The sequence below is a fragment of the Phyllopteryx taeniolatus genome, chromosome 2 (assembly GCF_024500385.1).
Source record: "Phyllopteryx taeniolatus isolate TA_2022b chromosome 2, UOR_Ptae_1.2, whole genome shotgun sequence".
NCBI lineage: Eukaryota > Metazoa > Chordata > Actinopteri > Syngnathiformes > Syngnathidae > Phyllopteryx > Phyllopteryx taeniolatus.
Window position 1 is genome coordinate 31,523,292 of NC_084503.1, and position 18,854 is coordinate 31,542,145.

General features: G+C 45.1%; 1 protein-coding gene across 2 annotated transcripts in view; it reads right to left on the minus strand.

Annotated features, from left to right (window-relative positions):
• Positions 1 to 18,854, minus strand: part of LOC133474235 (RNA polymerase II elongation factor ELL2-like) — a 37,448-nt gene that overhangs the window by 14,177 nt on the left and 4,417 nt on the right. Inside the window, exons 3-4 of one of the 2 annotated variants that reach the window (XM_061765715.1) lie at positions 5,046 to 5,173; positions 3,080 to 3,243 (exon numbers count right to left, since the gene is read on the minus strand). In XM_061765715.1, coding sequence (XP_061621699.1) covers positions 3,080 to 3,243; positions 5,046 to 5,173 — 292 coding nt within the window. Of the gene's footprint in view, positions 1 to 3,079; positions 3,244 to 3,332; positions 3,469 to 5,045; positions 5,174 to 18,854 lie in introns of those variants that run through there. The other variant, XM_061765717.1, reaches the window with a different exon arrangement.

Genomic DNA, 18,854 nt, shown 5'->3' on the forward strand with positions numbered 1-18,854 from the left:
AAAGCCAGATGCGAGCAAAGAAATTTCACTGGCAAGCAATTGCTTAAAAATGTTGGAAATGTAATATCAAAACACAATGTGATTACACAGCTATACACAGTGTTGGTGGTGCACTGCTTTCCTCTCCTGAGACGCCGGATGGTGGACCAGAATTTCCTCAAAGCCGTCCGGAAGTCTTTCTCCATGGTCTCACCGAACTCCTCCCATACCCGAGTTTTTGCTTCAGCGACCACCAAAGCTGCATTCCGCTTGGCCAGCCGGTACCCATCAGCTGCCTCAGGAGTCCCACAGGCCAAAAAAGCCCGATAGGACTCCTTCTTCAGCTTGACGGCATCCCTCACCGTTGGTGTGCACCAACAGGTTCGGTGATTTCCGCCACGACAGGCACCGACCACCTTACGGCCACAGCTCCGGTCGGCCGCCTCAGCAATGGAGGCGCGGAACATGGTCCACTCGGACTCGATGTCCCCCGCCTCCCCTGGAACATGAGCAAAGATCTGTCGGAAGTGGGAGTTGAAACTCCTTCTGACAGGGGATTCTGCCAGAGGTTCCCAGCAGACCCACACAATATGTTTGGGCCTGCCACGTCGGACCGGCCAACTCACCACCAGGTGGTGATCAGTTGACAGCTCCGCCCCTCTCTTCACCCGAGTGTCCAAGACATGCGGCCGCAAGTCCGATGACACGACCACAAAGTCAATCATCGAACTGCGACCAAGGGTGTCCTGGTGCCAAGTGCACGTGTGGACACCCTGATGCTTGAACATGGTGTTCGTTATGGACAATCCATGATGAGCACAGAAGTCCAATAACAGAACACCGCTCGGGTTCTGATCGGGGGGGGGGGGGGGGGTTCCTCCCAATCACGCCATTCCAGGTCTCACTCTCATTGCCCACGAGAGCATTGAAGTCCCCCAGCAGAACGATGGAGTCCCCAGAAGGGAGCGCTCTCCAGCACCCCATCCAAGGACTCCAAAAAGGGTGGGTACTCTGAACTGCTGTTTGGTGCATAGGCACAAACAACAGTCAGGACCCGTCCCCCCACCCGAAGGCGGATGGAGGCTACCCTCTCGTCCACCGGGGTAAACACCAATGTACAGGCGCCGAGCAATAAGTATCAGAATCAGAATCATCTTTATTTGCCAAGTATGTCCAAAAAACACACAAGGAATTTGTCTCCGGTAGTTGGAGCCGCTCTAGTACGACAACAGACTTTTGAGACATAAAGACATTGACAAAAAAAAAAACAGTCACTGAGCAGTAAAGGGTTGCCAGTTATCTGGTAATGCCGGTACATTATTATTATTTTTTTGACAATTGTGCAAAAAGTTGCAGAGTCCTCTAGCACTTAGAGCAGTTCGAATGACTAATATTGCAATAGTCCGGTGCAATGACCATTGTGCAAAGGGCGCCGAGACTTCAAGGAATGTATGCAGTTTAAAGTGACGAGTAGTGCGATAATCTGGGACAATGTTGATTGTGCAAATGTTGCAGCTACTCCTTAATCAGTGTGCAAATGGAGCAGATGGTACTCTGGCATGAGTGGCCAGTATTGGTCAACAACAGATATGCAAATAGTGCAGCGTGGCAAGACAACTACAGTGAGTGCACGAGTAATATATAATTGGCCCCACAGAAATGTGACAACGAACTCAAGTCAAAAAATTGCCAGCATGTTGTCATGGAATTGTAGGTTAGGTGTTGAAGAAGTTGATTGCAATGTGTAGACCGCTGTGTAGAACTGCCTCAGTAGCTCCTGTGGCAGGCCGTGCGTTCTCAGAACCCGCAGGAAGTATAACCTTTGCTGGGCCTTTTTGAGGACGGAGTTGATGTTGGTCGCCCACTTCAGGTCCTGAGAGACTGTAATTCCCAGGAACTTGAAGGTCTCGACGGTTGACACAAGGCAGCTGGACAACGTGAGGGGCAGCTGTGGCAAAGGATGCCTCCTGAAGTCCACGATCATCTCTACAGTCTTGAGCGTGTTCAGCTCCAGGTTGTGTCGGTTGCACCACAGCTCCAGCCGCTCCACTTCCTGTCGATATGCAGACTCGTCACCGTCCTTGATGAGGCCGATGACAGTGGTGTCATCTGCAAACTTCAGGAGTTTGACAGTCGGGTGCGCTGAGGTGCAGTCGTTTGTGTAGAGAGGGAAGAGAGGACAAAACCTTGGGGCGCCCCAGTGCTGATGCAGGCCTGTAGTCATTTAGACTCGAGATAGCAGGTTTCTTGGGGACTGGAATGATGGCGGAGCTGGCCTTTCGGCTGGCCTGGGAACGCCTCGGGATCCCCTCGGAAGAGCAGGATGAAGTGGCTGGGGAAAGGGAAGTCTGGGCGTCCCTGCTAAAGCTACTGCCCCCGCGACCCGACCTCGGTTAAGCGGTAGAAAATGGATGGATGGAATGTGATTACTGATAAGCGTAGTAAAGAAAAACAACTGAAATTCTGACAAATTGAGTCCTAATAAAATTTTTAGATTGACGGCGTTTGAATTCCTTTACAATATATGTGTAAAATACAAACTGACTTCGAGCCAGGCATTAAATCCCCAAAACGTCTTGAAGCCATAGATGTATGCATGTGCCTAATCCTCCATCTAGCATTTCAACCTTACTGGATGTGAGGTGGATTTCTGGCCGCTTTATATTTAGCATAGCATAGAATTTCTGTAGACCACAAACCTTTTTCACTTTGCCCACGCACTCCAATAAGCAAGGAGATGTAAGTGAACCACTGAGAAAGACCACATTGTAAATTTGGTACATTACATTTCCATCAGCTGGAGCCTATCCCAGTTGACTTGGGGGGAGAGACGGGGTACCCGGGGCTTGTTGCCAGCCATCACAGAGAACATATAGACAAACAAGAAGTTCCACTCGTAGAAGGGAAATTCACACCTATGGACAATTTAGTGTTCAATTAACCTAACATGCTTTTAGAATGTGGCTCGGGGAAAACACACAAACATGGGGAGAACATTCAAATACCAACCATGACTTTTAAGGTGGCCTGTTTCTTACGGGGCTGGACTTAAACCCACAACCTTCGAGTTGCAAGACACCCAATCGAGGTGACTACTTACTGGGATGTGTGGCTCCGGGTTTTATCTCGATGGCGGAGCGGCTCCAGCTGTCCTTCTCCACCTGAGACATCCTCTCACGCGTCATCTGGTAGGAGTCCTCGGTGGCACACACTGTGATCTTGTCCTGGATGACTCCTTGCGCTTCCAGCCGCTCGCGGCCATCACTGCAAAACCCAAAACACAAAAAAAAGAGCTGCTGAGCCACAGGAGCTTTTAGCTGTCAACACGGAAAAGACAAAATCCAGTGAGCTACCTCAGCAGCATACCAACAAGGACTCGGGGCAACACAGTGTGGTTTGCGGTGGGAGCTGGCCAAGATGGCCGAGGTTACTCTATGTTATGTCACAGACTGGATATAGCCCGCCATGCTACAAGGGAAAAAGACAAAAGGTTCATGGCAGGATACAGCCTGTGGAAAAACTCCAGCTTGGCTCGGTCAAACTGCCTTGCAAAACTCTTCTACGACAAGAGTCATGCGTCACACTGCTTCATTTGCATGCATGACTGCACACTTTCTAGCATTTCTCTTGCAAATATCAACTCACTTGTGAGGCAAAAGCAAGCAAACAGGGATGGAGGGACACTTTAAAATACTGTATAACAGAATGGAAATTGAATTTCCTCCTTCCAGAAACGAATAAAGCTGCTTTTAATACTTCCTCCTGTCACTTTGCTTGTTAGACTATTACAAGCACAAGACTGAAAACAGAGCTGCTTAAAGCTAGCTGACCAGCAACATGAGGTAACAACCCAATAAAACGATTCAATCAGCGGTCTAGCAGAAAACAGTTGGTCCCATCTTGCACACAGGAGCTAGTAGTGCCTTGTGAAGACACTAGCAGACAGCTAAAGAATCGTGAAAGAAAAACAATGAAACTGACCCAAATGGATGGAGTATTGATCTTCAGCCAGAAATAATGCACGACTCAAACAACACATACGAGGTTCCAGGACTGATGTCACACGCTATATATTTCAAATCCACACTACAAACTATGAGTTTTCCACATCAATCCAGGCCAGATGATCAACTATCATATCACCATAGAGGTACTGAGGGTTTTTGCTTCATTTCGTACACTAGAAGAGGTGCACTCGTTCACAATGGCCTGAGCATCTGATAGTTCACCCATCCATCCATTTTCCGTACCGCTTATCCTCACTATGGTCGCGGGAGTCTATCCCAGCTGACTCAGGGAGAGAGGCGGTGTACACCCTGTGACTGGTTGCCAGCCAATCGCACGGCACATACAAACAAACAACTATTCACACTCACATTCACACCTATGGACAATTTAGAGTCCTCAATTAACCTATCAAGCATGTTTTTAGGATGTGGGAAGAAACCGTAGTACCTGGAGAAAACACACGCAGGCATGGGGAGAACATGCAAACTCCAAACAGGCGAGGCCAGGTTTGAACCCGAGTCCTAAGAACTGTGAGGCAGATATTTCTAACCACTCGATCACCGTGCCGCCCATCTGATCGTTCCCTGTCAAAAAGAATATCGCCTACCCAGCCTACCTGGCTCTGTTTGATTTTTTTTTTCCTGTTTCCCAAGCTCAAGGGGGGGCGGTCAAGTGGACCCCTTTTGAAGAGATGAACGACATCAACATGTCCGTGACAATGGAGCTATGGAGGATCCCAGAAAAATTTATGTTTGGTGATGTGTCCATGTGTCATCTTCACACAGTATAGTGCATGAATTGCTGCCTCCATGAGTGAAAGTACTTTAGGTACTTCCTTTCTTCCCCACACTCATGCAAGTAGAAGCCTTTTGCTTGCCTATTCAATGGTAACAACAGCCGTACTTGCCATTATTCTTCTTGATCATCTGGGATTTTGACAAAAGGATGTCATAGACACATTATTAAAACACATGTGAAGTGTTTTAAAAATTATTTTCAAATCAGAGGCTGTGTATGACATTTAGAGTTTTCCCCGTAGTTCTACTTGAGCTTCCTACCTTGACACATATTGCTGGATGCAGTCGAAGCTAGCCTGTGGCTGGTCTTTGCAGTCGCTGGATAAGTAGAAGGAGAAGACGCGAAGCTCATTGGGCGACTCTGCTGTGGCAGCTGGTAACTTGATGTACTATGAAGGGAACAGGAGAGGAACGAAGTAGGTGACTAGTAAAGGAAAACAACCCAAACATAATGAATGTGTATTAAAAAGGCTAAGTATAAAGGCAAGTATAAAAGCTGTTCAAGACAGTACTTAAGACGTCACACACTGTAGACCTCAGCTGACTCAGCGTTTGTGAGAGTGAAACAAGAGGCTCACTCCACTCATCAGCTCACTGCACAAGTCTTTACTTGCAAGCTTTTGCAAGTGTTAAAACAAAGTGCACTGCTACTACTGTATATTGATCTGGACTGAAAGTTATGAAAGTTACACATACAGTAAACTTGCAAAGGTTGCACAAGTGGCTCATCTCAGCATGTGACATAACACTTTAATGGGACTGTGTACTATTTAGCTCTGAGATACACTTAAGCTTGTATAGGTTAATCCCGGATGTGGTTGTAAAAGACAGAGGTCAAAGAACATTTGTTACAGCAAGACTGTTATGTGCACATGCTGTGACTGACTCACTTTAACAACCAATTCGTTATGCACTACAGTACACAGAAACTAAATAGTATTTCAAGGTCGAACACAAATAATCTGTCAAACTCTGATGTGTTCTGATTTCAAAATTTTTCCAATGCGACCGATAACACAAATATAAATAATCATTTCCTGGGTTAAACTATTTCCATCATAAAACTCATTGGTTGTGCAGGCCAGGTTCTAGGTAACAATGTAGTGGCCATACAAGTATAAAAAGTTCCACTAGTAGAAGGCTAATTTATTCTTTAAAGATTCTTTTAACTTCAATAACAAACGTGCATCATCTTTATTATCTTTTCTTAGTGTTTTGTTTTTATAGTGTTTAACTTATTTTTACACATTAAACGTTTTTTTTCCACACTATACCTTTGCTACTGAATTCAAGAGTACGATATTAACTTTGTTTTATTAGAATGTATTATTGTTTAACTAATTTTTACATTCGTATGACATTAAATGGCAATGTTCTTTAATGACTTACAAATCTAAAATATTAGTAGGCATGAATCAGTTATGACTCAAATTGGGATTCGTGTGGCTGATCATCGAATCAGAATTTCCAGACTCAAATCAGAACAAATTTTAGAATATCATACCATTTTTTTCTGACAAAAGCTGAAACTGCTGCCGTGCCCAATTTACTTTAAAAAAAAAAATCTAAATATTTCAAGATTTCTAGCCTGTGTTTATGGCAGACACAATTTGTATTTATTGCCCATAGTTTCTGCACATGTGCACAGTTGTAGTTCGTTCTTGCAGTCATGGATCAAGGATGCAAATGGCTATAGCACTTCACCGAGATCTCCGCAGGAGGCGTCCGATAGCCGAGCCCTAGGAGCTGCACGGATATTCATGGCAGCACCACAACCGAAACAAGAAACCAGTCATCGCTGGAAGGGGATGGTGACCGCGCCAAAATGAATGGGAGAAAGCTGACCCATTACAGGGTGGCAGATGACGAGAGCCAGCTAGCTAGCTAGTCATGGTACGGCTATAGGCCATTTTATTATTTTCAACTAAAAAGATACATTTCCTGTGAGAGAAGTGGCAGCCAAAACGTGCCAGCGTATTCTCTTTTTGGTTCAATAGATAGTTTTCATATAATCAAATGGGATTTTTCAATTGTTGGACTATGACGTATTTATTTCAGAGTAGTACATTGAGTAACAATTTGATTCTGATTTGGAAGTCATTCGTTACCGTCAACACGAACGAATCAGGATTTAGAGGGTGACTCCAAGACCTAAAGAGAAGTTAACATTAAAATAAACTAAAGAAACCACTGTGAAAATGATATTCACCAATGTGATGCACTGTAGGTAAAACTTTGCCTTCTAAATGTGTCCTCATGGTATCCCTGCTTAACATATCTGCTTTCAGAGAGAAAACATGCAAGGAAAGAAAGTGACGTTTCTCTGGTGCTGTTTATATTGCTGCAAAGTAAAATCACAACAGCTAAAATCATTGCAAAAGGTCATGAGATTAGGCAGTGGTGCAAAGGTTGCCTTACTAGGCCTCATGGACAACATCTCCACACCAAAAATTTGTAAACAACTCATCTAATTGTACAGCTTCTCTATTAAAAAATTGAGATGAGTCTTTTATGTCTATTTTCACAGTATTTCTTGTACAGAGATAAAAGATGATGAAAACCTCGCTGCCTCTCATTAATTTCTTTATTTCCAGGGAATTGGTCTGTGACAAACTTGCTGGGTGGTACTTGGAACGAAGCAACAGGATGACTACATGTTGTGGAAAAATACCGTTTCACAGGAGTGTAGTGTAGGACAGCGGTCAGATCTCCACACAGCTATAAAACTGAGCTGGTCTTGTTAAAAAGCCAGCCTTCCTCTCTAACTGGGAGCACATGGCTGCACATGATTTATTTGAAGTGGCAGTGGTGTTGTCAGCGAGAACAGTGTGGATAGACACGTCGACGCTAGAGAAGAACTGTGTGTAAGTGCAATGCTTTTTAAAGGTGTCGTTTATTTGACTGAGGGTCTTGGGTCAACCTTAAGGAGTCACTAATTAGACCATGATAATTTTGTCTTTAGCCTTCAAACCTCATCCACATAACGACTCATTAACTCAGAGATTATATTCAGCACTTTTTGTTTGCTTGTTAGTAGCATTACACCCAAAAATCTGACCTCTAGAAAACTTTGACCAACAGTGGGCATTGGCAGGGACGTGGGATTAAGCAGCTGTTTCTAAGAGTTTTCAAGGTCAACTTCAAGGTCAAAGTGCATTTATTGTCAATTCTTCAATATGCGTAACACATACAGAGGAATTAAATTACGGTACTCAAGGGCCCGCGGTGCTACAAAGACAGTACAAATAATATCAATATAAAAAGCTAAATAAAACTATGATATATACATTATAAAAAGTATTAATTGAATGTGCAATATCAAAGATCAGGTGCAACATAATCAAGGTCAGAGGAAGAAAGGCAAATAAGACATAAATTAGATGACAAAACTCCAATGCTGCAAAAGTGGCTCCTGCGACCCTGTGTGTGTGTGTGTATTGATGTGTGTGTGTGTGTGTGTGTGCGCGTGTGCATGTGCATGTATGTGGGTCATCAGAGTTCAGGTGGCCAGAGGACAGAAGAGGAAGAGGGGGCAGAGTGGGCAGAGAGTTCAGATTCCTGACAGCCTGATGAATAAAATAGAGCTTTGAGCCGGCTCGTCCTGGCCCGGAGACTCTGCAGTCTCCTCCCTGATGGCAGCAGACTGAAGAGGCTGTGTGATGGTTGGGTGGCATCCCCCGCTATGTGGAGGGCTTTGCGGGTGAGGCGGGTGCTGTAAATGTCCTGCAGGGAGGGAAGAGACAGTCCGATGATCTTCTCAGCTGCGGCAGGATGCGGTGCAGGCTTCGTACCACACAGTGATGCAGTTGGCCAGGATGCTCTCTATGGTCCATCTGTAGAACGAGCACATGATGGGGGTCGGGGCTCTGGCTCTTCTCAGCTCGCGCAGGAAGTAGAGAGGCTGGTGAGCTTTCTTGGCCAGTGATGAGCTGTTGCTGGTCCAGGAGAGGTTCTCGGTGATGTGCACTCCCAGGAACTTGGTGCTGCACACTCTCTCCACTGCAGCACCATTGATCTTCAGGGGAGCATGCTGGGAGTGCGCTCTCCTGAAGTCCACAACAATCTCCTTGTTTTTTTCCATATTTAGAGAGAGATTGTTGTCTGTGCACCACCCGGCCAGGTGGCTCACCTCACTCCTGTAGTCTGTCTCGTCCCCTTTGCTGATGAGACCCCCCCACAGTTGTGTCGTCTGCAAACTTGATGAAGAGGAGGGGACTCAACACACAACCTTGAGGGGCCCCCGTGTTCAGAGTGATGGTGCTGGATGTGTTGCTCCCGACCCGTACTGCCTGCGGTCTCCCTGTCAGAAAGTCCAGCGGCCAGTGGCACATTGAAGTGTTAAGCCCCAGCTGGTCCAATTTGTAGATCAGTAGTTGAGGGATGATGGTATTGAATGCTGAGCTGAAGTCTATGAACATCAGTCTGACATATGAGTCCTTAGAGTCCAGGGGTGTGAGGGCAGAGTGGAGGGCAGTAGAGACGGCGTCATCGGTTGGTTGACCGGTTGGACCGATATACAAACTGGAAGGGGCCCGGGGGTGGGGGGTAGGACTTGATGTGGTGCATCACTAGCTGCTTGAAGCACTTCATCAGGATGGGGGTGAGCGCTACAAGACGGTAGTCATTGAGGCAGAAGGGAAACCACTTCTTCGGTGATGGTGATGGTGATGGTGATGGCTTTGAAGCATGTGGGAATAACACCCTGACTCAAGGAGGTGTTAAAGATGTCCGTGAGTTCAGCTGCACAGTCCCTCAAAGCACGACCAGGTATGTTACGACCAGGGCCCGGGGATTTTCGTGTGTTGATCCTGTCAAGAGATCTTTTCACGCTGTCCCGGGTCAGTGTCAGCACTTGGTCACCAGGAGGGGGTGGAGTCTTGTATGTAGGGGTGCTGTTGTGTGCCTCAAAGCGAGCAAAGAAGACATTTAGCTCATTTAAGGCTTCTTTGACCAACAGTGGGCATTGGCAGGGACGTGGGATTAAGCAGCTGTTTCTAAGAGTTTTCAAGGTCAACTTCAAGGTCAAAGTGCATTTATTGTCAATTCTTCAATATGCGTAACACATACAGAGGAATTAAATTACGGTACTCAAGGGCCCGCGGTGCTACAAAGACAGTACAAATAATATCAATATAAAAAGCTAAATAAAACTATGATATATACATTATAAAAAGTATTAATTGAATGTGCAATATCAAAGATCAGGTGCAACATAATCAAGGTCAGAGGAAGAAAGGCAAATAAGACATAAATTAGATGACAAAACTCCAATGCTGCAAAAGTGGCTCCTGCGACCCTGTGTGTGTGTGTGTATTGATGTGTGTGTGTGTGTGTGTGTGCGCGTGTGCATGTGCATGTATGTGGGTCATCAGAGTTCAGGTGGCCAGAGGACAGAAGAGGAAGAGGGGGCAGAGTGGGCAGAGAGTTCAGATTCCTGACAGCCTGATGAATAAAATAGAGCTTTGAGCCGGCTCGTCCTGGCCCGGAGACTCTGCAGTCTCCTCCCTGATGGCAGCAGACTGAAGAGGCTGTGTGATGGTTGGGTGGCATCCCCCGCTATGTGGAGGGCTTTGCGGGTGAGGCGGGTGCTGTAAATGTCCTGCAGGGAGGGAAGAGACAGTCCGATGATCTTCTCAGCTGCGGCAGGATGCGGTGCAGGCTTCGTACCACACAGTGATGCAGTTGGCCAGGATGCTCTCTATGGTCCATCTGTAGAACGAGCACATGATGGGGGTCGGGGCTCTGGCTCTTCTCAGCTCGCGCAGGAAGTAGAGAGGCTGGTGAGCTTTCTTGGCCAGTGATGAGCTGTTGCTGGTCCAGGAGAGGTTCTCGGTGATGTGCACTCCCAGGAACTTGGTGCTGCACACTCTCTCCACTGCAGCACCATTGATCTTCAGGGGAGCATGCTGGGAGTGCGCTCTCCTGAAGTCCACAACAATCTCCTTGTTTTTTTCCATATTTAGAGAGAGATTGTTGTCTGTGCACCACCCGGCCAGGTGGCTCACCTCACTCCTGTAGTCTGTCTCGTCCCCTTTGCTGATGAGACCCCCCCACAGTTGTGTCGTCTGCAAACTTGATGAAGAGGAGGGGACTCAACACACAACCTTGAGGGGCCCCCGTGTTCAGAGTGATGGTGCTGGATGTGTTGCTCCCGACCCGTACTGCCTGCGGTCTCCCTGTCAGAAAGTCCAGCGGCCAGTGGCACATTGAAGTGTTAAGCCCCAGCTGGTCCAATTTGTAGATCAGTAGTTGAGGGATGATGGTATTGAATGCTGAGCTGAAGTCTATGAACATCAGTCTGACATATGAGTCCTTAGAGTCCAGGGGTGTGAGGGCAGAGTGGAGGGCAGTAGAGACGGCGTCATCGGTTGGTTGACCGGTTGGACCGATATACAAACTGGAAGGGGCCCGGGGGTGGGGGGTAGGACTTGATGTGGTGCATCACTAGCTGCTTGAAGCACTTCATCAGGATGGGGGTGAGCGCTACAAGACGGTAGTCATTGAGGCAGAAGGGAAACCACTTCTTCGGTGATGGTGATGGTGATGGTGATGGCTTTGAAGCATGTGGGAATAACACCCTGACTCAAGGAGGTGTTAAAGATGTCCGTGAGTTCAGCTGCACAGTCCCTCAAAGCACGACCAGGTATGTTACGACCAGGGCCCGGGGATTTTCGTGTGTTGATCCTGTCAAGAGATCTTTTCACGCTGTCCCGGGTCAGTGTCAGCACTTGGTCACCAGGAGGGGGTGGAGTCTTGTATGTAGGGGTGCTGTTGTGTGCCTCAAAGCGAGCAAAGAAGACATTTAGCTCATTTAAGGCTTCTTTATACTCGCACGGACAGCGACCGCGCTGACGTCACTGCGGCTGTCCCACGTGTAGTTTGCCTTTATACTTGAGCGCAACCCACGCGCTCAGTTTTGTACTGCAGTTCACCTCCAAGTTGGGGGTGTCGCTACAGCTGGTATTGCCTAGGACACCACAGGGTGGAGTTTCCTCTGCATTTTTGGCCCAGTTCCGGTAGCTGTTTTTACTTTCCTTTGAATAACAAGGAACAAAGCAACAACAATGGCGACCGTGGTACGGTGTCTGCTAGAACAAATGGACCTAGATGACCAGATGATACGTTTAATTAAGCTGCAAAATCTATCAAGAACGCCGCGCCATAGATGGTATGTAGAACCAAGGGGCACGCAGAGTACGTCATCACAGCGTGTGACTAAAACCGACCAATCACGAGAGATGATCTCCGCGCCGTTCGACGCGCAGCAACAATTTTTGCCGTATGCGTGTAAAGCTACGCAGACGGGCCGCGCGGGCCAATTCGTTGGCCACGTGATGCAATGCGGGCATTCTTGTTTAGCAGGGGGGTGGAGCTGTCGCAGGTCTGTGGTGAGGGTTTATAGTCCGTAATGGTCTGAATACCATGCCACAGACTCCTGGTGTCACTGCTGTCACTGAAACGGTCGGTGATCTTCCTAGAGTACTCCCTCTTGGCCTCCCTGATGCCATGGGACAAATTGGCCCTGGCTGTCCTCAGGTCCTCCTCATCCCCAGATCTAAAAGCCACGCTGCGGACCTTCAGTAGTCTGTAGACCTCCCCCGACAGCCATGGCTTCTGATTAGCACGGACGGTGATGGATTTAGTAACAGTCTCTGTGTACTCCAGAAGGTCTGTGATGGAGTTGTAGGTGGCAGCCTCTTTGAACATGGTCCAGTCTGTGGTGGTGAAACAGTCTTGAAGTGCCCAAAGAGACCCTTCTGGCCACACTCTTAAGGCTTCTTTATACTCGCACGGACGGCGAGTATAAAGATATAAAATAATCCCACCGCACCACTCGTCAATAGCACTGCCTTGCTCATTTTCCCACATCCTGTCCTGCCCTTTTCTGTCCTCTCTTTTCTTGTTTTCTTGGTTAGTTATTGCATGTCCCCATTGGGTGTGTGTCCCCCCCACTCCATCTACAAATGATTGTTGTCATGTTACTTGTGTTCAAATATCGAGACTGTCTCACTATTGTTCTGCTGTGGTTCTCACCCCTCGTCCCCTTGTCTACTCTGTCCCTCTGTCTGACGCCCTAAAACCCTTTTCGGACCGGCTGCATTTTCAATAAACATCAGAATAATAAAAAATAAATAAAAAATAAGCAGAGGGGGTTTATTTCAAACTCCCCTTTTGCACAGCAAAACTGTTCCAGCACAAAGGCATACGGATCCACCATTCTGCAAGGCCATGCAGCTGAACAGGATAGGTTTACAGAAAAAAAAAAAAAAAATGAAAAAAAAACAACATTGTGACCCTTTTGCCAGGACATGGAGAGTTGGTGCTGGTTGGCCAGACTGCTCGAAGGTGCAATCTGATCACACTGATGAACTCTGCTAAATAAAATAATTTATAAATTGGTTTCCAATCACACTCTGATGTGGTTCCTCGTGTTTGGTTTTCCATTACCTTTAACGCATCCAGAAGCTTCACAGTGACATGACGTTGTCCAAAGGCCCCAAGATCACAAGTCTTTCTGGCACTGGATCGTGAGGACCAAAGCCCCTTAATAAATCATGCTGCCGTTCCACTTTGCCAGGTGTTAAATAAACACGGCTTTTCCATTCCCACCCTTCATTGGGTTGGCAACATTACATGAGCACCAACAACGAACAGACTAAGCAATTTATGTAAATAATTACTTAATCTTACAGATACAGTGGTTCCTTCAAGGCCACATGCCTTAAAGCTGATTTGGAAGAAAACCTTTCGGAAAAACGTCTTAAACAGCATACATATTTTAGCTGTAAAACCGCCATAATCCAGCACATCACGCAAGCCAAAGGACTTTATTTGGATTGTCTGTTACTGGTGTTGTGTATTTCAGTTGCATCTGTTTGTGCAATAAGAGTAGATTATGCTAGCGCTCTGTTTAGTTGTCAACAGTTTTAGAATATTTAATTGGTTAACTTCTGTTTAAACTTGCATGACAATTAATGTTAAAATGTTACTTAAAACATTGCTTTTACAGTTATTTTCTCTTATTGTGGAATTAATTTTCCAAATGTAATTGAATTGACATTTTCATTAACCTAATAGCATAGTTGCCGAACTCATATTGGAACATTTTCAGAAAACAAGAAAGAACACAATAAACTCAATAAATAGGACGAGTCCAGTTGCCTTGATTCAGCCTTTCCAGATTACCATTACCTGGATGACTGAGACTAAATAGACAAAGAAAAAAAAAAAAATCAAGCACTTTTTTGAATTGATTTTGGGACAGTAAGTTAAAAATTACTTGGGCTCACGTTTTGCTTTCAAAGTTGACCAAATGAAGGTCACCCAGCATGAGAGAACGGAATGTGGTCAACCTTCAAGATACAGTATCACTGGATATTGTCATCGTTACTAGTGTCACAGGGAGCTGGAGCCTATCCCAGCTGAATTTTGGCAAAAGGCAGACTGCACCCCGGACTGGGTGCCAGTCAATCACAGGGAACATACAGTATAGACACAGCAAATTTTTTTTTCACATTCACACATTACTGAGTGGAAATTACTTTCCAAAGCACAGAGTAATTGCAATAATATCCTAAGACAAAAAAAATAAGTATTCTTATCACATATGGTCATAAATTTAAAATGGAATGAGCTGTGAAGAAAAAATTTAGCTTAGTTCTACAAAAAATGTATTGGTGGTCAGTAAAAACCAAGACAGAATGTTCTAAATGAGCAACAGTTTCACTCACAGTCATCATAAATGTCTTAGCACACTGGAAAGGAAATGGCTCCTTTTCCTGGCGTTATCAAACTATAAAGTTGATGGAACAAAAACTGTGAGAGACTGCTGTCGGTGCACAGGGCTTAGGTTTCCTGCAAGCTTTTGGCTGAATGTGGTGTCGGAGTGTAGAACTCATGCAGCCTATTGTTTCCATATCCTCTGCAGCCTGAGTAATGGCCTTCTGAAAACAGCCTGTCTTTTGTTCCGGCATCCTGGGCTCCAGAGCCATGGCACTGCCTCGCCTCTCTGGTTTGATGGTATGAGGAGGAGAGGGGGGAGTGAAACCTGTCGCCACCACCCCTGTCTGTTTCCAGCAGGAGGAAAGCAACCCTTTGCTGGATCCACAGTACACAGTCCCAGCGTGTGACTGTGTGTGTTAATCCAGTGTTAAAAACTGGACGCTGAGCTCCAGCTCCTGTTACTAGGGTGAAGTCAGCATTTCTGCAACTCGAAAGGCTGAGGAGGAGCAAGGCCAAGGATGAGCTATCTGTGACATACACACGCACACACACACAAGACATCATCCCAAACAAAAGATGGATTTCCAGGACCAGTAGTTGCTATTCGGGTTAAACCCCTCCCTTAACAACAACACCACACCACCTTTAGCAGGATCATCGTGCAATTTTCCAGGTTGGCTTGTATATACTGAACCAAATAAAAACAGGTGATGGGGGGGGGGGGGGAATGCAGATACAGTAATCCCTCTCTATATCGCGGTTCATGCTATGCTGCTATATTGCAGATCTTGTTTGATGTGCGTCTCAGATACAAGACCCACATCAAACAAGATCAGGGAAAATGATCAGGGACGCATAAAGCATGGTGAATCTGCGTCCACAGACGCACAACATTCCTTACTTACGTATGTGTGCAAGGCTCAAATTAAGCATCACTGAGATTCACATGCGACTGCCTCCAGCGGGAGACAGCGCATGTCATCAAGACTGAGCATATAATCACCTTCCATTTACAATTTTACTGAGAGACAGAGCAAACAGGCTCCAACGCTTGAGGGGAGAGGAAGTCGAGAAGTTGGGGTGCGTCTTTGAGATTTTCCCAACATTGATGATGATGAGAATTTGTCTCTGGCAGGTGCTTGAGGCTAGACTGTCAACTTCAACAAATTGTGGGTCACTGCGATCCCTCCCCTTGCAGCCCCCAAGCGAGGCCGGCTCTACACATACAACGCCAATTCCAATGAAGTTGGGACGTTGTGTTAAACATAAATAAAAACAGAATACAATCATTTGCAAATCATGTTCAACCAATATTTAATTGAATACACTACAAAGAAAATATATTTAATGTTCAAACTGATAAACTTGATTGTTTTTAGTAAATAATCATTAACTTGGAATTTTATGGCTCCAACATGTTCCAAAAAAGCTGGGACAGCTTAACACCACTGTGTTACATCACCTTTTCTTTTAAAAACATTCAATAAACGTTTGGGAACTGAGGACACTAATTGTTGAAGCTTTGTAGGTGGAATTATTTCCCATTCTTGCTTGATGTACAGCTTCAGCTGTTCAACACTCCGGGGTCTCCGTTGTCGCATTTTACGCTTCATAATGCGCCACACATTTTCAATGGGAGACAGGTATGGACTGCAGGCAGGCCAGTCTAGTACCCGCACTCTTTTACTACGAAACCGCGCAGTTGTAACACATGCAGAATGTGGTTTGGCATTGTCTTGCTGAAATAAGCAGGGGCGTCCATGAAAATGACATTGCTTGGATGGCAGCATATGTTTCTCCAAAACCTGTATGTACCTTTCAGCATTAATGGTGCCTTCACAAATGTGTACGTTACCCATGCCATTGGTACTAACACAGCCCCATACCATCACAGATGCTGGCTTTTGAACTTTGCATCCTTAACAGTCCGGATGGTTCTTTTCCTCTTTGGACCGGAGGACACGACGGCCACAATTTCCAAAAAAAATTTGAAATGTAGACTCGTCGGACCACAGAACACTTTTTCACTTTCCATCAGTCCATCTTAGATGAGCTCGGGCCACCTGTCCCAGCTTTTTTGGAACGTGTTGCAGCTATAAAATTCAAAATTAATGATTATTTGCTAAAAACAATAAGGTTTATCAGTTTTAACTTTAAATATCTTGTCTTTGTAGTGTACTCAATTAAATATAGGTTGAACATGGTTTGCAAATGATTGTATTCTGTTTTTATTTATGTTTAACACAACGTCCCAACTTCATTGGAATTGGGTTTGTAGTTTGATAAGTGTGTTTGGTGGGGAAACAAGTGCCCTTTTTATGCCACAACTGGCCCCTGAATAAATAAAAAAAATTAAATTAAATTAAATGCTTCAGTACAGTTATTGTTCTCGCTGCTTACTAGCTTACAATAAACTTGCCTGTGAGGACATCGCTTGGGGAAAGGAAAGTGCCAGGTTAAAGAGCCACTAAAAAGACTAATTTAAAAAAAGTAGATCTGCTATAGTGGAGAGACGCCAATTTGCTCTTAGAGCACGGGCGCCCCTTGAACTCAAAATGAGCTCCGCTCACCAGTACATGGCCACAGAATCTATTACGCATGTGACATGTTCAAATAGTGTACAAACAAACTGAGTGTAACATTGAACTTCCCCTCAGGAGGACAATAAAGTGTCGATTTCCCTGCTGCTTGCTTCCAGTTACTTTGGTCATTCAGCACTTCTGGTGACCATCAGCTATCTTTAGAAAAAGTTATCAACTTAAATTTGATCTCACTTACACAACTTTGTACAGAAAAGTGTTGTTCACCCATTAGCCTCTGCTCAATTAGATGCACAGCAGGGATTATTATTATTATTTTTTAAATCATGTTGCTTGGTCCCCTAGGGCAGAGTATATCACATCTGGTCTGTAATGCATTTGGATGAGGAAGTCAATTCATTGTGGGTGACAAAACACAGGCCACACTCCCTCACTCCTTGTTATTCGTGTGAAGTGAGGACGCGCGCATGAATGCATGCACGCACACACGCACACACACAAAAACACACACACACACACACAGAGCTCAAGCACACAAGCGCTCATAGAAAAGCAATTGGCGAGCGCTTCATCTGCACCTACACACCAGATAAACAAACATACGCGCACACACACGCACCCACGCACGCATGCACACACACACACACACACTGACGATCCCTCAGGGGATTTCGGCTGATCTTGCCAGGGTAAAGCGCTGCACAATGGGCAAGGGGTGCGGGAGATGAATAAATCATGCCTTTAATGCCTTGAGCATAAAAACACGATGCAAACACTTCATAACGTGAAGGCAAAACAAAATGTTTGGCCCTTTGAGGACATTATGACTGGACCCTGATAAAAAAAAAACATATAACAACAGGTTGCATTAATCTCACGAAAGTAGCATATTGCTTAAACACGGCAGAGAGCATTGTTGTCTACTCTGCTCCTCCAAACCCTATCAACTCACACAGGCAGGTTTGAGTTAGACTGGACATAAAAAGCTGACGCTGTCATCCAGAGTATTACGGCTCCTGTAATTAATTCTAAACATTAATTTGGTTAATGACTGTGTGTAGAAATTCCTGTCTTCCAGCAGTCATCACAATAACAGCAGAGGACGGAAGCTTCAGATAAGTAGCGCCACAAGCGTTCACATCAAACAGATCTCCAATTGTGGTGCATCCGTGTGTGTCTGGTGGAACCTCTAATTCCCTGAAACCATACAATCTGGAATCTGACCATATCAACATACAATTATGTCACTAAAATTGAACAAAAATTTGGAGTTGAAACAGCTATCAAGCATTCAAGATCTCAGCATATCTCACAAGCGCTCAGTTAAGCATGCATTCAAAGGATTAAATCTGAATGTTATGCTTTTTCTTTGCCTTTTTTGCAACACCAAAAGTAGACGCAGTCTCAGTGAGAAGACTCACATTCAGTCCAGTCACCATGCACGCTATCAAAGTTAAAGTAGATTATTTTTGTTGTTGTACAGAGGTTAACTTATTTTTACACTTAAATGACAATTTAGAATGTTTTAAAAAAATTCTAAAAATGCCAAAAGAAAATGTGAGCAATTGTTTCAAAAATCCAAACAAATTGGCACTCTAGAATGGATTACGAGTTCCACAGTATGTACTGTATCAATATGGCATCATTCGAATTCAATTGGTGTCTTGCTCTGACAAACAGGAACAATGGCTGAAAGTTAGAAGACAGTTAAAGAAGTTCAAACGCATTTTGGATTTCTTTGTGGTTAAGTGCTTCTTGACTTCTAGCAATGGCAGGAGCATTTTTGTATTTTATATTGTAGTACTTA